This window comes from Danio rerio, chromosome 12 (assembly GCF_052040795.2).
Source record: "Danio rerio strain M-AB ecotype USA chromosome 12, GRCz13ab, whole genome shotgun sequence".
Taxonomy (NCBI): domain Eukaryota; kingdom Metazoa; phylum Chordata; class Actinopteri; order Cypriniformes; family Danionidae; genus Danio; species Danio rerio.
Window position 1 is genome coordinate 49,781,888 of NC_141032.1, and position 18,113 is coordinate 49,800,000.

General features: G+C 42.3%; 1 protein-coding gene and 1 long non-coding RNA gene across 5 annotated transcripts in view; one reads left to right on the forward strand and one right to left on the reverse strand.

Moving 5' to 3' along the window:
• The window catches only part of LOC147841597 (uncharacterized), an 86,758-nt gene extending 78,589 nt beyond the window's left edge, over positions 1–8,169 (reverse strand). The window contains exon 1 of the long non-coding RNA XR_015504751.1: positions 7,846–8,169. This is a non-coding gene — a long non-coding RNA (uncharacterized LOC147841597). The remainder of the gene's footprint in view (positions 1–7,845) is intronic.
• ryr2a (ryanodine receptor 2a (cardiac)) overlaps positions 1–18,113 on the forward strand; it is a 282,516-nt gene that overhangs the window by 83,959 nt on the left and 180,444 nt on the right. For all 4 annotated transcript variants that reach the window (XM_087277000.1, XM_087277001.1, XM_087277002.1 and 1 more), the window contains 4 exons: positions 9,004–9,078; positions 14,734–14,890; positions 16,850–17,014; positions 17,489–17,610. In XM_087277000.1, coding sequence (XP_087133126.1) covers positions 9,004–9,078; positions 14,734–14,890; positions 16,850–17,014; positions 17,489–17,610 — 519 coding nt within the window. The remainder of the gene's footprint in view (positions 1–9,003; positions 9,079–14,733; positions 14,891–16,849; positions 17,015–17,488; positions 17,611–18,113) is intronic.

An 18,113-nucleotide genomic window follows, 5' to 3' on the forward strand; every position in this document is an offset into this window, starting at 1 on the left:
TTCCAAAGACGTTCTGTTTCAAGAGAATATGGTCATTTTTCAAAGTAAAAGATCGTTCAGACTCGCATAATAAATATAACAGAAATAATTCATGATTTTTTGTGTGGCCCGGTTGTTGTGGACGACTGGCTTTAACAACTTAATTGTTGAGTTTTTTTTTCGAGACAACTTATTTGCTTTATTCCACTTAAATAGCAACAATTAATAAGTAAACTTAATTCCTTCATGGGGCAGCACGGTGGCAAAGTAGGTAGCACAATCGCCTAACAGCAATAAGGTCACTGGTTCAAACCCCTGCTGGGTCAGTTGACATTTCTGTGTGGAGTTTGCATGTTCTCCCCATGTTGGCTTGGGTTTCCTCTGGGTCCTCCGGTTTCCCCCACAAGTCCAAAAACATGTCGTATAGGTAAATTGGGTAAGCAAAATTGTACGTAGTGTATGTGTGTGAATGAGTGTGTATGGGTGTTTTTCAGTGATGGGTTGCAGCTGGAAGGGCATCCGCTGTGTAAAACATATGCTGGATAAGTTGGCGGTTCATTCCGCTGTGGCGACCCCTGCTTAATAAAGGAGCTAAGCCGAAAAGAAAATGAATTAATTCCTTCATGTTGACCCAACCCAAATTGATTGTGTGGAACCAGGTATTTTTTACAGTGCATCAGTTTGAGAAGATCTAGATGAGCAGTTTGATTGTCCTGATGTTGTAGAGCAGTATCTGTCAAGACGAATCATCATGAGAATTCAACGATGACACTTGAATTCAATGACTGACACTAAAAGAGGACGTGCAGGGCCATGAGATGGAGAAAAATGAGCACTTTAACACCTTACTCCAGTTTTCAGAGCGGTAAACTAGTGTTAGTTCTGCTGATCCTGAAGTAGGACGTTCAGCCGTTCTTCAGCAGAAACACAGGCTCATATTAGAGTCTCCCGGGTCTCGTCTTGAGGGTTTTAGAGACAGAATGAGATCTGGTGCGACTGTATGTGTGCTGCTGTAATTACAGAAACACCTGTCCACTCTGGGACATCAGACAGATATAAATGTGTGATCCAAACGGCTCAACCCAGAAAAACTGAGAGATTGAGATCCAGATCACACTTATAGGCATTCAGCAAACTTAATATAGGCTGGAGTCTGCTGTGATTAAATAATCCCCAACATAAGAGCAGACTGTAGTAGTTTATACAGTAGTAAATACACTATAGTGTGCTGCAGTATAGTTTATTTGTACATTATAGTATTTACAACACTTTGTTAATGTTAATCAATGCACACTTTTAATATTCATTCATTCATTCATTCATTTTCCTTTAGCTTAGTTCCTTATTGATTAGGGGTCGCCACAGCGGAATGAACCGCCAACTATTCCAGCATATGTTTTACACAGCGGATGCCCTTCCAGCTGCAACCCTAGGGATGGTCTCGCCGACTTGAAGCATCATTGTGTGTACCCTGATAGAAACTTATGTTTAGAATTCAAAAATGCATGGTGCTTCGTCAGCGTCGCGCCACGCAGAGCGGCGCTTCTAGTGTGCGACCTGCAAGCAAGTTTGTTATTTTATTTCCAATGGAGAGACGCGCACATGATGCAACTCGCTTGCACAAACGGAGACTATGATGACGTGCCTGTCAATCAATAATGGTGGGCGGGGAAACTGCACTCCTGCGTAAAGTTGCGGTCGCTCTGAAAACCGATCCAATTGGTCCACCGTTTTTATGTTGGTAAATTAAAAAAAAAGGACTGTGTGTGTGTATATCACCCAAATATGACGGTCTATACACTATACTTACACACATGTCTGTCCAAACAGCTTGAAAAGTAGATTTTTCATTATAGGTGCCCTTTAACACATCCAAAAACACTGCACTATACCTAACCCAGGCTCATTGTGGAAACGTAGTCCCGCGGACGTCTCTGGAGACCGCGGAATACGTCCCGGCTGGTACGTACGGCTGCAGTTTTTGTTTTTGCGAATCCGCGAGAGGCCGCTATTGTGCACTTTTTCTCATCTCAGACGCCTCTCGAGTGCGGTTCGCGCCAGCGCTGTTCTCGTGTGAACCCACCAGAGGCCGCTGTCCGACTGACCGGATGATTGACTGCGCGACCGGCCAATCGGCTGACCCGCCCTCCTCCTTCCCTGAACCCAACCTATTTTACCGATTGACCTGCCCGCCCGCTCGCTTCTTTAAACCCGAGCAACAGTTTACAAAAGCCGTCCAAAAAAATAAAAGCCCTGATTTTTTTTTCTACCGCGTTTTCGGATTTCGCCACGTTCTCACCGTTACGAAACTCGTTCACTTAATTTTTGGGATTCTGTTTTTGTCTTACCTGATTGCTGGAACCGCTCTTCCCCAGACTCGAAACCGGTCGCCATGGTCGACTCCTCTCTGCAGCTCGAGCCTGCCAACGTACACGGTGAGCTGAGTGGACAAACGGGTTGCACCGGGAAAGCCCTCCACAAGGAGGTAAGCGGTCAGCTGGCAAGCGCGAAAGGGAACAGCGTCACACCGCCCCGCAGCGTTCGCTTAAAAAACATTAACATTAACTTCGCTTGAACTAATTAACTAATTCGCTTGAATAACATTAACATTAACTTCGCTTGAACTAATTAACTAATTCGCTTGAAAAACATTACCATTAACACTGCTGGGACGTATTCCGATGTCTCCAGAAACGTCCGCGGGACTACGTTTGAAAAAAATTAACTACGTTTTCAGAATGAGCTTGGGTTGACTATACCACATACAAACATTTCAACAAACACAAAGCAAGCTACCAGAAACAAGATGGCTGCCAAGAAAGTAGTGTCATGGCTTTTTAAAATACTGTAGGCCAATCAGGAGCAAGTTAGCTGGAAGTGGCCAATTAAGATGTGGTCCAAGCAGAACAGAAAAAACAGAAAAAAAAACTGATGAGACAAGACAAACATAGGATTGTAACACACACACACACACACTCATACACTACGGTCAATTTAGTTAATAAATTCCTCTATAGTGCATGTGTTTGGACTGTGGTGGAAACCGGAGCATCCAGAGGAAACCCACGCCAACACGGGGAGAACATGCAAACTCCACACAGAAACGCCAACTGACCCAGCTGGGACTCGACCAGCGACCTTCTTGTTGTGAGGCGAGGCGACAGTGCTTACCACTGAGCCACCGTGCCGCCCAAAAACTCTTTAAAAGTCCATTTTCTGTTTATCCAACATTCTACAGCTAACTCTATCAAGCCTCTTCAGCTGCTCCAGAACGCAGCAGCACGAGTGGTCTTTAATGAACCTAAAAGAGCACATGTCACTCCGCTGCTCATCCGTTTGCACTGGCTGCCAGTTGCTGCTCGCATCAAACTCAAAGCTCTGATGTTTGCTTACAAAGCGACTTCTGGCTTTGCTCCTTCTTATCTGCTCTCACTTCTGCAGATGTATGTGCCCTCCAGAAACTTGCGTTCTGTGAATGAACGTCGCCTCGTGGTTCCATCCCAAAGAGGGAAGAAATCACTTTCCCGAACTCTCGCATTCAATCTGCCCAGTTGGTGGAATGAACTCCCTAACTGCATCAGAACGGCAGAGTCACTCGCTGTCTTCAAGAAACCACTAAAAACTCAACTATTTAGTCTACACTTCACTTCCTAATCTGCAATTGCCTCTCTGGATATCACACTAACTGTACTCAAAAAAAATAAATTACTAATGTTTTGCTTCTTAGACTTTACACACCTGAAACTTGCCTACAGCACTTATTCATTGTTGCTCTTATAGTTGTGTAAATTGCTTCCTTGTTGTCATTTGTAAGTTGCTTTGGATAAAAGTGTCTGCTAAATGACTAAAAGTAAATGTAAATATCAGGAGAAGCTCAAACAGATTTGGAACAAGTGAAGGAGGAGTAGATGATGGGATTTTTCATTTTTGGGTGAACTGCCCCTTTAAAACTGACCAGCATCATCAACATCAGGCTTGTTTTCATTATTACAATCAAGATGTTATTTAGTTTGCATTTATTCGATGTGACTTTGGCGTTGAATATTTACCATGATCAGCTCTCTCTGAGCTCCAGCAGTGTATAATCCGTCAGTTAGTACAAGCTGATGTCTGTTCTGCTCTGTGTTTCTCTCAGCGACGGCCTTGAACGCCTCACTTCTGCTGCTGAATGCATGAATTCAGACGCTGCTCTGTATCCATCCGTCTTTTAACTGGAATAAGAAATGTTCTTGCGTGAGTGTTACGCAAGCCTGTTTTATGAGGAGCTCTCTGCATAATGTTTGTGTGTAGGTGTGTGTGTGTGTGTGTGTTTCTCTCTCATCGCTGTGTAAAGCAGCCGTTGAACCAGAAATGCATCATGTTCCCATTGCCGATTGAGATTCAGCTGAGATGGACACATGAATGATGCTGTATTTCATGTTTTAAAGGAGACCTATTATGCTCCTTTTACAAGATGTAAAATAAGTCTCTGATGCCCCTAGTGTGTGCATAGGAAGTTTCAGCATGCAGATAATGTTCTCAAACTCTCTGACCCTTTTAGGCTTTGATCCTGGTGTTTTGGTGACTGTCGCTTTAAATTTAAATGAGATTGTACTCTTTTCAAAAGGAGGCGGAGCTACAAATGCCTGTGTGTCAGCATAGTGGCAGATTCAAATCTGTAATGGTGGACGGCTGCTTCTCACTCAAGTGTTGTTAATGCTAATAAGGGAGAGATGGTCACTAGTGGGCGGGGCTTTCCTCTGATGACACGTACAAAGGGAGAATGTCAATCAAAGTGTTTCTGCACACCGTTTTGATCAAGTCTGATTATAAACCAATGTAATAATTAATTTTCACCAATATGAGCTGGCTATATTCACACACTGTTACCACACAACTGTGTTGAAACCCCTTTTAAAAGTGATTTTTACATAATGTGTCCCCTTTAATGTGGTGGGCTATTTTAAAAAAAAAAAAAACAGATCACTAGCCGCATTTCCACTATCGGGCCAGTGCGAGCCAGGGCTTTAATCGGGCCGGGCCGGGCCAATAGCCCGGGAGGTTGAGAAATGAGGCCGAAATCATGTCGCGTTTCCACTGTCGGACTAGTAGCTCACAGCGCATTACGCAAACACCGCCCTCAGAACGTCCCCGAATCAAACGTCACACAACCCACCCACTTCAGCGGGAATGAGGCAGATATGTTGTGATCATACGCAAAAAGACCCCAGACTATAAGGCTAGATGTTTTCTTTCCCTTATTTCTTTATGTGTTTGGCGCATGTACTCATGTGCGATCAGAAAACTGCCCGCCTCTCCTTTCACTCCGCCCCGAAGCCCCAGCTGGCCCTCCTTGGCCCAAGGTATTCGGCGGGCCGAAAAAGGCCGGCCGCTGGCCCCAAGAAAGCCCCGCTTTGGCCCGATTAGGCCCTGGAAGGGACAGTGGAAACGCCACTGGCCTTGGCTCGCCCTGGCTCACTCGCTTTAGGCGCGATAGTGGAAACGCGGCTACTGTAATTATTTGGATTATAACCAGAGACACTTTAGCAAGCAAGCCGCATTGGTTAACATTAGTTAACTCTGTCCCACTTTATATTAAGTCGGCCTAAATATTAGCTACTTAAGTATATAGGACATACAAGTGCTATTATTGCATAACACTTGCTGCTTCTGAGATGGGATATGGGTAAGGCAGGAGTCAGGAACCTTTTTTCAGCAAAGAGCCATTTCTAATATATATTTCTTTTATCAAATGCATTTATTAAAGAGCTATTTGGGAGGGTGTGTATATCACAAAACCTTTATTTATGTCCATGCCCAACTCAAAAATAAGCAAATATGATGCATCACAATGTATTAATAAAGGACAATTTATAGTTTAGAGTTTATAGCAGGGGTTCTCAACTGGTTTGGCCGTGGGACCCACATTTTGACACGGTCATCAAGCTGCAACCCCAAATTTTTAGGAACTATAATACAATTTTAGGATTTATAATTCATTTGTATTTATTTGTTAACATACACAATTAGTAACAGATAAATCATAAAAAAATCACCAAGACTTACAAATAAACAAAGTTTTTGTTGCTGTCATTCAACAAAATTTATCAAATTATAAAAATATTACAAAGTTAAAACGACAAATACTGTAAACAGTGGTTAGGGTAAGGATAGGTTTAGTTACCATGAACTAAACTGAACTGTTAATAAAACATGTTTTCTGGTTTCTAAATGGCATTTTAATTTAGAAGGTTTCATGCTCTCTTGTGAGAGCACCTCGCTACATATGACACACTGAGGCTTTAAGTCTTTTTTGTCGTCAATATATGTAAATCCACACTTTACATATTCCGGGTCATACTTGCACTTCGACATATTTGTTGCTATAATTAAATGAAATTTCACATGTAAAACAGTAAACAGTAGGGTGGTCGTGCACGCATTTCAAAATAAAAGTCAAAATAAGCTAAAGATTAAACCTTTGTTGTTTTTTTGACCACACACTCATAATATAGTATTTATAGTACATAATATATTATTTATAGTATAATTTTTATATTTTTTCTTTTTTGCTATTGTCACTCATGAATGTTGTTTGAAGTTACATGCATAAGGTTACCATAGAAATGTAGGTTGCTTGCCGTTTATCGGTGTCACGCTTCAAGTTAATCCACAGCGCCACACATGTGCATTGGTTGAAACATCCTTTTATTGTAAACTGAGTTTTTATTCATCTTTCTGTGAAAATAAATACAATATAAAGGGAATTGTAATTGTATTTATAATAGAAAACTGATTTCTAGTGACAGTTATAATTTTTTAACTTTATAATATTACTGAAGAGAGCCACATGTTTTTGGTTAATAAGCCACATGCAGCTCCCGAGCTATAGGTTCCCTACCCCTGGGGTAAGGTAAGAGAAAAGTTAGTTGGTATTGGTTTAAGAGTAGGTTAAGCTTTAAGGGTTGGTAAGCATTAATTCATTTATTCATTTTCTTTTTGGCTCAGTGCCTTTATTAATCAGGGGTCGCCACAGTGGAATGAACCGCCAACTTATCCAGCATATGTTTTACACAACGGATGCCCTTCCAGCCACAACCCAACACCCATACACACAGGCATTCACACACATTATTCAATTTACCACATGTCTTTGGACTGTGGGGGAAACCAGAGGAAACCCACACCGACACGGGGAGAACATGCAAACTCCACACAGAAATGCCAACTGACCCAGCCAGGGCTCAAACCAGCGACCTTCTTGCTGTGAGGCGATCGTTCCACTGCACCACCCGGTTGGTCAACATTTTAATAATAATTGTAAGCACAGAATTTATTTTATGATGTAATTACATGCAGATCATTTTTAATATTTACGTACGATGTAAAACATGTAAGTACATAATAAATGCATTGTACCAAATTATTGAATTAAATGTAAGTAGGTAATAATTAAGGCCACTTAATATAAAGTGGGATCTTAAGTCTATTGTTTACACAACAGAACGCTAAGCATTGACAGGTGACTTTTGGTGTCATTTTGCGCTTCTTTATTGCATTGCATTGTTGCTCTGCATGGTTCTTTCTGTCATAGAAGTGTACTAAGCTATAGCCATATCACCACAGCTATATCACCCTGCAGCCCAAGACCGGTTACTCACTGAAGCTTAGCAGGACTGCGCCTGGTCAGTACCTGGATGGCAGACCACACAGGAAAACTAGGTTGCTGTTGGAAGTGGTGTTAGAGAGAGAGTCCTAATGCCCCAGTAAAATTGAAGGGGGCACTACTCTGTCAATGTTTGCCGTCTTTCGGATGAAACGTTAAACCGAAGTCCTGACTCTCTGTGGTCATTAAAAATTTGTCCTGGCCAAAGTATCTCAATCGGCCCTTACCCATCATGGCCTCCCAATCATCCCCATCCACTGATTGGCTCTATCACTGTCTTTACACTCCACCTTTAGCTGGTGTGTGGTGAGCACATTGGCTCCGTTGTCCTGTGGCTGCCGTCGCATTATCCAAGTGGATGCTGCACACTGGTGGTGATGTGAAGAGGCCACCCTCATGATTGTGAAGCGCTTTGGGTGTATGGCCATACACAATAAATGCACTATTTAATACACATTACATAAGGACTTTGTGACAATGTTATGTGAGTTATGCGATCAATAATGTAATGCGTTTTTAAAAACAAATAACCAACATTTTTCATGCTATTTCAGGCAAAATAAATCATCTACCTCTGAAAGGGAATAGCCAATTTTTTAAGTGTTGCAAAAAATAAATCAGACATTTAACATTTAACAGACATTTGACAATGAAATTGACCGTAGTGTATGAGTGTGAATGAATGTGTATGGGTGTTTTCCAGTACTGGGTTGCAGCTGAAAGGGCATCCATTGCAGAAAACATATGCTGGATAAGTTGGTAGTTCATTACACTTTGGTGACTTTTGAAATAGAGACTAAGTCAAGGAAATTAAATGAATAAATGAATATCAGCAGCACTTTACTGAATAATTTCATCAACCTGAAAACATCAAGAACAATCGGGAAAACAAACAAAGACACTTGAAAATGAGTGTGGAAAATACTTTGCTGTCTTATTGCTTTCTGAACAGTCCTGTAGTCATGCAGTATTTCAGAAACTATACTAAAATTAGCTCAGATTTTTGCCCAGCATGTCCACTCTGCTGTTGCATGTCCAAGATGTGCATTGACATGTAACTGCATTGCTTGATGTGCTGAAAAGTCTTTCTGAGCATGTGCTAATGGCAGCCACACAAAGAAACTTTTATATTAAATCACTCATTTATTGCAAACCATTGCGATATGTACAATAATACAACATGTGCATTTCAATCATTTCAATATTTCAATCATTTCAATATATTACACAGCCCTAGTGCTTATTCACACTGCTATGCTTTAAAGATTCCACACTTGTTTTTACGATGTTGTGCTTTGATTAACTGTGTGATATTTACACTGTAGACTGGTATGAGGACGCTCTCATTGACTCGTCTGTGTTGTTTTTGTCTCATGCAGGACGGTGCATTATGAAGGTGGAGCAGTGTCCATCCATGCCAGATCCCTCTGGAGGCTGGAGACGCTTCGAGTCGCGTGAGTTTATCAGACACTGGAGAACCCTAGAGGATTGAAGTGCACCATCACTCATATCTGTACTGCAAATGGAGTGATAAATCTCCGCTTTATGGTGCATAATGTACAACGCCTGCAGAAAGTCAATTAAATTCATGCTTGCATTTCGTTTGAATCAATTTTTATTATTTACATAAACCATTTGAGTGTTTGAAATGAGGGCATTAATAAGAGGGCTGTATTTATGTAATCAAAAATACTGTAACAACAGGAATGTGCTGAAGTTGTTGTTTTCTATATTGATTTATAGGAAAGTGTGTTTTATTTGCTGTGATATAGAGGTCTGTAGGACCCGACCAGATTTCTTGCAGCATGGGAATAAATTTCTGAATTAAGCGCAGGAGCATTTGGTAACTGGTGTAATTTTAGACGGAAGCGGGCGGTCTAACAATATCGCTTCCGACTCCCACCGGAATGGGCATGGTGGGTAGGAAACGTAGCGGGTCGGGCAGCGGGACAACAAATGCTGATTATAAGCGGGCGCAGTCGGGTTCAGGCTAAAACCTGGCAGGAGCAGGCAGGAGCGGGATTCAAAATTTAGTCCTGCGCAGATCTCTACTGTGATGTAAAGCTCTATTTTACTATCATTACTCCAGTCTTCAGTGTGACGTGATCCTGTAATATAATGACTGGATGATCAAGAAACATTTCTGATTGATATCATCTGTTACTGTGAGGATGCTGGACAACATGTGTAATTTTTTATTATTAGTTAATTAATTAATTGATGTATTTGTTTATTAAATTGCCTTTATTATATAGGACAGTATTGAGACAGGAAGCAAAGTTGGAAAGAGAGAAGGGGGTAGGGCAAGGAAATGTCCCAGAGCCGGGATTCGAACTTGGGACTCCCTGACAAGAGCAAAACAAAAGGATAAAGGTTATCCAGGTTCGTAGTCAAAAACAGGTAAAGGTCAGGCTAGGCGGCAAGGTATCAAGAACGGGAAAACAAGGCAAGGATCTAAACATGGAAAGACTAGACAGGCTTAATGCTTCGTAATGCTACATGATAACCAAACAACAAGACTCAGCAAAGTGTGTGTGTCAGTGGCGTAGCGCAATATGCAGGGGGCCCCCTGCAAGGATCACTGACGCGGCCCCCTGATGTGTGGGGTGGAGGGGGGATTGGGATGGTGTTGAGCGATCACAAACTGAGGGGACGTGGAGAGTAGGTGGAGCGACGACGCTAGGAAGCGATCATAAATTTAGGAGTGTGAAAGGGGGGCGGGGTGGAGTGACAATGCGGGGAAGCCTTCACTAACTGAGGAGCGGAAAGGGGGGCGGGGTGAAGCGACGATGCGGGGTAGCGTTCACAAACAAGCAGCGAGAGCGTCAAAGTAGCCGGAAGTCATTCATTTTTTAATGAGAACTTGTGGCGAGGAGCAGCACGGCGCGTCTTCTCTGGCAAGGGCGTCGAGGAGGACTTGAAATCAAGTCAACTTTATGGTAATGAGCTATGACGCAGTTCGGCGGCAAGCAATCAGAATGAAGTAGTCCACCGTTTGAGAGGAGTTCAGAGAACACAGACCTGTGAACTTTGGTTCCGACCACAGTTGTTCCCAGGGGTTTGATTATTGCGATTGCTGGATTTTCAATTATTGAAAATCGCGATTACGCGGGGCCCCCTAATCACGCGGCCCCCCCCCCCCGCGGAGCGTGCCCTGCGGGCCCGTCTGCTACGCCACTGGTGTGTGTGTGTGTAAGAGGTAAATATAAAGTCCAGGTAATCAGTACATGATGAGTTACCCGCTGTGTGTGTGTGTATGAGAGATCAGTGGATGAACTGTAACTGGTGTGTGAGTACATGTATGATGGGATTTGTAGTTCATTTGGTGGCTGATTTGTAGTTCTCCAGTGATCTGCATGGGCTAGATCGCTGGCGATTGTGCCGTCAGTGTTGTAAGCAGTCTGCTTCATATTTCTGTGTAAACACTGATGCATTTTATTTTTCCGAACTGGAAATGATAGAAATTCATTCGTTTTATTTCACACATTTATCAAAGTATGAGAAAAACAAACAATCCCACAATCTATCAACACTTGCTCCGAATTTATTAATAATTGTAATTCCTAACATTTATATTGCGCTTTTCTGAACACTCAAAGGGCTTTACACATAGGGGGGATCTCCTTATTCACCACCAGTGTGCTGCATCCACCTGGATGATACGACGGCAGCCATTTTACGCCAGACCACACACCAGCTGATTGTCGGTGAGGAGACAAAGTGATGAAGCCAATTATGATATGGGGATGGTTAGGAGGCCATGATGGACAGAGGCTAGTGGGCAAATTGGGCCAGGATGCCAGGGTTAAACCCCTACTCTTTTTCGAAGGACATCCTGGGATTTTTAATGACCACAGAGAGTCGGGACCTCGGTTTAACGTCTCATCCAAAAGACGGCGCTCACTGAGCAGTATAGAGTCCCCGTCACTATACTGGGGCATTAGGACCCACACAGACCACACGTTGGGCGCCCTCTGCTGGCCTCACTAACACCACTTCTAGCAGCAACCTAGCTTTCCCCTATGGTCTCCCATCCTGGTACTGACCGGGCGCAGCCCTGCTTAGCTTCAATGGGCGACCATGTGAGAGTTGCAATATTAAATGTGATGTTTTGGACTAATGAAGGTCAGGAGGCTGAAACATTGCGTTTTATAAATTTTGAGCAAGTAATTTTGTGTGTGATTGTTTGTTTTTCTTACACTTTAATATGTTTTTTCTACATTTTCTACTTTTGTTTTCTATATATTTCTTCTCCACACATATTGTTACTTCAAGTGTGCTGGGTTTAGACTGAAAAATTTACAAATTAAAAAAAAAAATTCACTGTTACATAATCTGGATTAGACCTGCACATTATATTGCAAATCATCTTAATCACGATAATAAATGCAATACATGTATCCCAAATATAAATATAAAAGACATTATTTTATGCATTGGCTATCTAAATTTGACCAATCAGATGAATTCTTATGCTCTGTATCCCCGCCTCCCCAGTAGTTGCTGTTTTGCTATCGGCAGTAGCGTACTAAAGGTGAACCCAGAGCTGAAAATAAACACTAATGGCAATCTGTCGCAATATCTTCTAGTGTTTTAAGGACTGAATGTTTTAAACTTAACACCATTTTTAGTCTCAAAAATAAGTAAAGTGTTATACAACATAGCTAATAAATATAGCATTTTTCTAAGGAAATGTTATAAGTAGTATCGTTATCGCAATACTCAACAACAGTATTGCTTATATCGCATATTTCCCCAGTATCGTGCAGCTCTAATCTGGACTCTGACTTCATGGGTTTTCACTGATTTACCTCCAAATGAACCTGCAGACACATTTAGTTGTGCTGAGTTTCATGGTGTGTGCGTGTCCGTACCTATGATGCTGCAGTGATGACATCATGAGGTCTGATGCATTCCATCATGTTTGACCTTCTGGCATCAGCGGCGTTTGTTCCCATGCAGCCTTTAATTACACTCCGCAGGACGTCGCTCTTCTGCTCGAGTTCTGCTCTTCACACACTAAAAATAATCCGAGGCAATGAAGCTGGAAGTGTTTTATCAAACTGGCATTTTGGGGTTTAGGCCAAATTCTGGAGCAGCACAGTTTCACTTTTTGCTTTTGAATCGCAAGTGAACGTCTGCCGAAGTTTACACTGTGAGCTTCATTTCAGCAAAGACATGAATCTGATCAGTTCACACTATAAAAGCACAATAAAAGTATCATTAAGCTCATGACTCATGCACTGTAATTAAAGTCAGTGTGTGAGAAATAGACTTGAAGTGAAGTCAAGTCATCTTTATTTCTATTTTTAAAAAGCAGTTTCACAGTAATACGACTGTTAAAGTTGACATGAAATGGATGTAGAGATTTTTCTGCTATAGTGACGTACATCAACTTGAAATGGTTCTTATGAGGAAAAATTTGTAGGTTGGTGCATGATTTTGTTCTTTGAGAACCAATTGGGTAGCCCCACCCTAAAGGACTGATAGCTCTGCCCTAAAGGACTAATAGCTCCGGCCTAAAGGACTAATAGCTCCACCCTAAAGGACTGATAGCCCCACCCTAAAGGACTGATAGCTCTGCCCTAAAAGACTGATAGGTCTGCCCTAAAGGACTAATAGCTCTGCCCTAAAAGACTGATAGCCCCACCCTAAAGGACTGATAGCTCTGCCCTAAAGGACTAATAGCTCCACCCTAAAGGACTGATAGCCCCACCCTAAAGGACTGATAGCTCTGCCCTAAAGGACTAATAGCTCCGCCCTAAAAGACTGATAGCCCCACCCTAAAGGACTGATAGCCCCACCCTAAAGGACTGATAGCTCTGCCCTAAAGGACTGATAGCTCTGCCCTAAAGGACTAATAGCTCCGGCCTAAAGGACTGATAGCCCCACCCTAAAGGACTGATAGCTCTGCCCTAAAGGACTAATAGCTCCGGCCTAAAGGACTAATAGCTCCGGCCTAAAGGATTGATAGCCCCACCCTAAAGGACTGGTAGTTCTGCCCTAAAGGACTAATAGCTCCACCCTGAAGGACTGATAGCCCCCCCCTAAAGGACGGATAATATTGCCCTAAAGGAGTGATAGCTCTGCCCTAAATGAATGATAACCACGCGCTAAAGAACTGATAACTTCACCCTAAAGGGCTGATAGCTCCGCCTTAAATTACCAATAACAACGCCCTAAAGGACTGATAACCACGCCCTAAAGGACTGATAGCCCCGTCCTAAAGGCCTGATCGCTCTGCCCTAAAGGACTGATATTAAAGGACTGATAGCTCCGCCCTAAACGACTGATAACTACACCTTAAAGGACTGATAGCTGTGCCCTAAGGGAGATAACCATCCCCTAAAGGACTAATAGCCCCGCCCTAAAAGTCTGATAGCTCTGCCCTAAAAGACCGAAAACCGCACCCTAAAGGACTGATAGCCCCGCCCTAAAAGTCTGATAGCTCTGCCCTAAAAGACTGAAAACCACACCCTAAAGGACTGATAGCTCCGCCCTAAAGGACTGATAACCACGCTCTAATGGACTAATAGCCCCAACCTAAGGGACTGATAGCTCTGCCCTAATGGACTGAAAGATCCACCCTTAAGGACTGATAACCACACTGTAAAGGACTGATCGCGTCACCCTAAAGGACTGAAAGCCCCGCCCTAAATGACTTATTACCCCGTGCTTAAGGACTAATAGCTCCCAAGGAATTCTACATGACCAGGAAGTGATGAGTCATTTTGAGGGTGAGGGAAGGTTATGGTATTTGGTTTTATGGTGATTATGAGGTAAAATAATTTTTTATAAAGTAAACACAAAAGAAGATGTTTTGAAGAAGGCTGGAAACCTGTAACCATTGACTTCCATGGTATTTGTTTCTCCTTCTATGGATGTCAGTGGTTTTCAGCTTTTTTCAAAGTATCTTTTTTTGTGTTCAGCAGGAGAAAGAAGCTCTTAAATATTCAGAACCACTTGAGGTTAAGTAAAAAGTGAGTACAATCTCGTTTTTTTGGGTGTACTGTCCCTTTAAGACCCAAAAAGAAAAGTGCTGATCATCTGCTGGTGTAGTTTTTGTGCCTGTCCTGCAGTGCATTATGGGTATTTCTTTCTGTGTTCAGGTGGAGTGGCAGTCATATCCGCTGGGGTCAACCGTTCCGCCTGCGTCACGTGACCACCGGCAAATATCTCAGCATGATGGACGATCAAGGGCTCCTGTTAATGGACAAGGAGAAAGCGGATGTTAAATCCACGGCTTTCTGCTTCCGCTCGTCAAAAGTGAGGCTGACCTTACAGACTCATAAGATATTGAATTTGAAGTAGCAAAAGGGAATTGATAAAATAATAAGAATAATTAATAATACCGTACATTTATACAGCAGTTTTCTGGGCACTCAAAACGCTTTACACATTGGGGGGTGGGGGGGATCCACCACATCCACCACCAGTGTGCAGCATCCACATGGATGACACCATAGATATATACACTAGATATCGCATAGGGACCCTGAGCATGCGTCAATAGCGCCGCCACATTGGTACAGTGCTCCCAGGACAAATGTCATTCAACCGCACTAGTCAAGACAGTGTTATTACGTGAAGATGCGGGACTTTAGCGCTGTCTACGGGTGTAGTAACTAGCAAACAAAGAAAACAAAGCACAAAGGCAGAACATTTCATACATAATATTAAGTTTTTTTCTGTTTTTGTATGTTCTGAACTTTTGTGCTAATCAGGTAACATTATTGATGATAACAGTCACTTACTGCATTCACCATACGGCAAAGCAGCTCCAACTCGCACTAAACACTCGGCTTATGCTAGTTTTGTTGAATAAAATCAGCAAACAATGCAAAAGAAATATGACAACGAGATGCTGCGCTGCCAGAAACTTGTATTATTGTCGGCTAACGTTAGTGAAAGAGTCGTTCGGGGGATTCATTCACAAACGAATCGCTCCCTCCGTCAGTATGAGCAGTGAAAGCAGGAGAGGAGCTGTGTTTCAGGACATGATTAGATTAAATTTAACAGGGAGGGTGAATAGTACATTTCTGTACACACAAACACAAGCTTTTTGTCAGGAATGCCCGTGCGGTCACTGATCCATCAATGTAGAAAAGTGATGTAAAATTATAATTTTCGTAATTAGAAAAAAAAATGACATACTAACATCCAGGAAAGCTCCCGATCATAGATATGTGTGTATATGTGTATATCTCTGGCTTTGGATGGCCACAGTCCTCCACTGTACCTTGGTCCCGCATTCATTTCAAAGGAGTGCTACCCTGTAGCAAGATGGCGGCGCTATTGACGCATTCCGTCCAATAGACAACAATAGGCCAGGCGACATCTAATGTATATATCTATGGGATGACGCGGTGGCAGCCATTTTGCGCCAGACCGCACACCAGCTGATTGGTGGAGAGGAGACAGAGTGATGAAGCCAATTATGGGAATGGTTAGGAGGCCATGATGGACAGAGGCCAGTGGGCAGATTTGGCCAGGATGCCCCCCACTCTTTTTCGAGGGACATCCTGGGATTTTTAATGACCACTGAGAGTAGGGACTTTGGTTTAACATCTCATCTGAAAGACTCACTGAGCAGTATAGAGTCCCCATAACTATACTGGGGCCTACACAGACCGCAGGTTGAGCGCCCCCTGCTGGCCACACTAATACCACTTCCGGCAGCAACCTAGCTTTCCCATATGGTCTCCCATCCAAGTACTGATATATATATATATATATATATATATATATAAACCATCAGAACTGTGAGATATCCGGCATATATATATATATATATATATATATATATATATATATATATATATATATATATATATATATATATATATTGGAAACCCCCTCAATGTGAAAGACATTATTATTTCCCACTGACTGCCACTATTCTTGCCAAAAAGCCAGATAATTGTTGTTTAATAAGATTGAGGTACATGGCTTTAAATTACTGAAAAATAGCTGAAAATTTGAGCGGTTGGGCTGTGTTTGTATGGAGATCCCAGTGTAGCTGCCATTACAACCCTCTGCCTGCCAGGTCTCCACACAGATCAAGTGACTGAATACTATCAAGTGAACACAGCTTAAAGCTTGCAGTTTTGTTTGTCTTTGGTTTAAATCAATTTTGCATTAGAATTGTAAGGGAGGTGTTTTTTTAAATGAGCAGATTTGCTGTTTTGAGTGTTCGCCCATGATCCTCTGCTGCTGCTCCTGCAGGAGAAGCTGGACTTCGGCCTCAGGAAAGAGATGGACGGTATGGGCGTCCCGGACATCAAATACGGTGACTCTGTCTGTTACATCCAGCACGTGGATGCTGGACTCTGGCTCACCTACCAGTCTGTGGATGCCAAGTGTGCTCGCATGGGTGGCGTTCAGAGGAAGGTGAGCTTACAGAAAAGGTGTGTGTGTGTGTGTGTGTGTTGATGTTTCCCAGAGATGGGTTGTGGCTGGAAGGGCATCCGCTGCATAAAAAACTTGCTGGATAAGTTGGCGGTTCATTCCGCTGTGGAGACCCCAGATTAATAAAGGGACTAAGCCAACAAGAAAATAAATGAATGAATTTATTGTGCTTAGAGCTGCTTCATAGTGATTTATATATACACGTCAAGCCCTCTCACCTGTGTGAAGCACAAATTTTTTTCCAGAAATGTGGAGTGTTTATAAGAGTGTCTGATGCATGTGTAAAGGAAAAGAGTGTGTCTCCTACAGATTAATAATACACACATCAAACACTCAAAGCTTCATAAATAATGTTAAAGCCCAGACAAATTTAGCCATAATATGTGTGTGTGTGTGTGTGTGTGTGTGTGTGTGTGTGTGTGTGTGTGTGTGTGTGTGTGTGTGTGTGTGTTTTAGGCCATCATGCATCACGAGGGTCACATGGATGATGGTTTGACGCTCTCACGATCACAACACGAGGAGTCGCGCACTGCTAGAGTCATTCGCAGCACCGTTTTCCTCTTCAATCGCTTCATCAGGTAACACTACTTCAAATTAAATTCATTAATTAAAACAAATTAAAACTCAAATAGTATATTAGTCACACCAAAAATTTCTGAGACTTAATTAATAACAAAAGTGGACTCATAAAGATCTCTAGTCCAGACTTACGAAGAGTTGTTCCCTCCGAGGACTTTGAGCACAATACAAACACTGAATCCACAAATACATTTCACTGACCATGTATTATACACTAGACATCTCCATTTCATAAGGACACTATATACTAAAGGTTAACTGTGTTTATATACTGTCCAGCCCACGGTGTGAATTACAGGGAATTTTGGGAGGGAATAACCCCCCAAATTCAGCTTGATCACCCTGAAGGACGTCAAAACAACATGTATAGAGGGGTCAGCTCTTAAATACTATGAAATAATTTGCTCTGCTCTGTATTTTAAATAATATTAATGTTATTAATTAAAGACATGGATAATATAAATAAACATTAGACCACCCCTATAATGGTTCATACCACTGT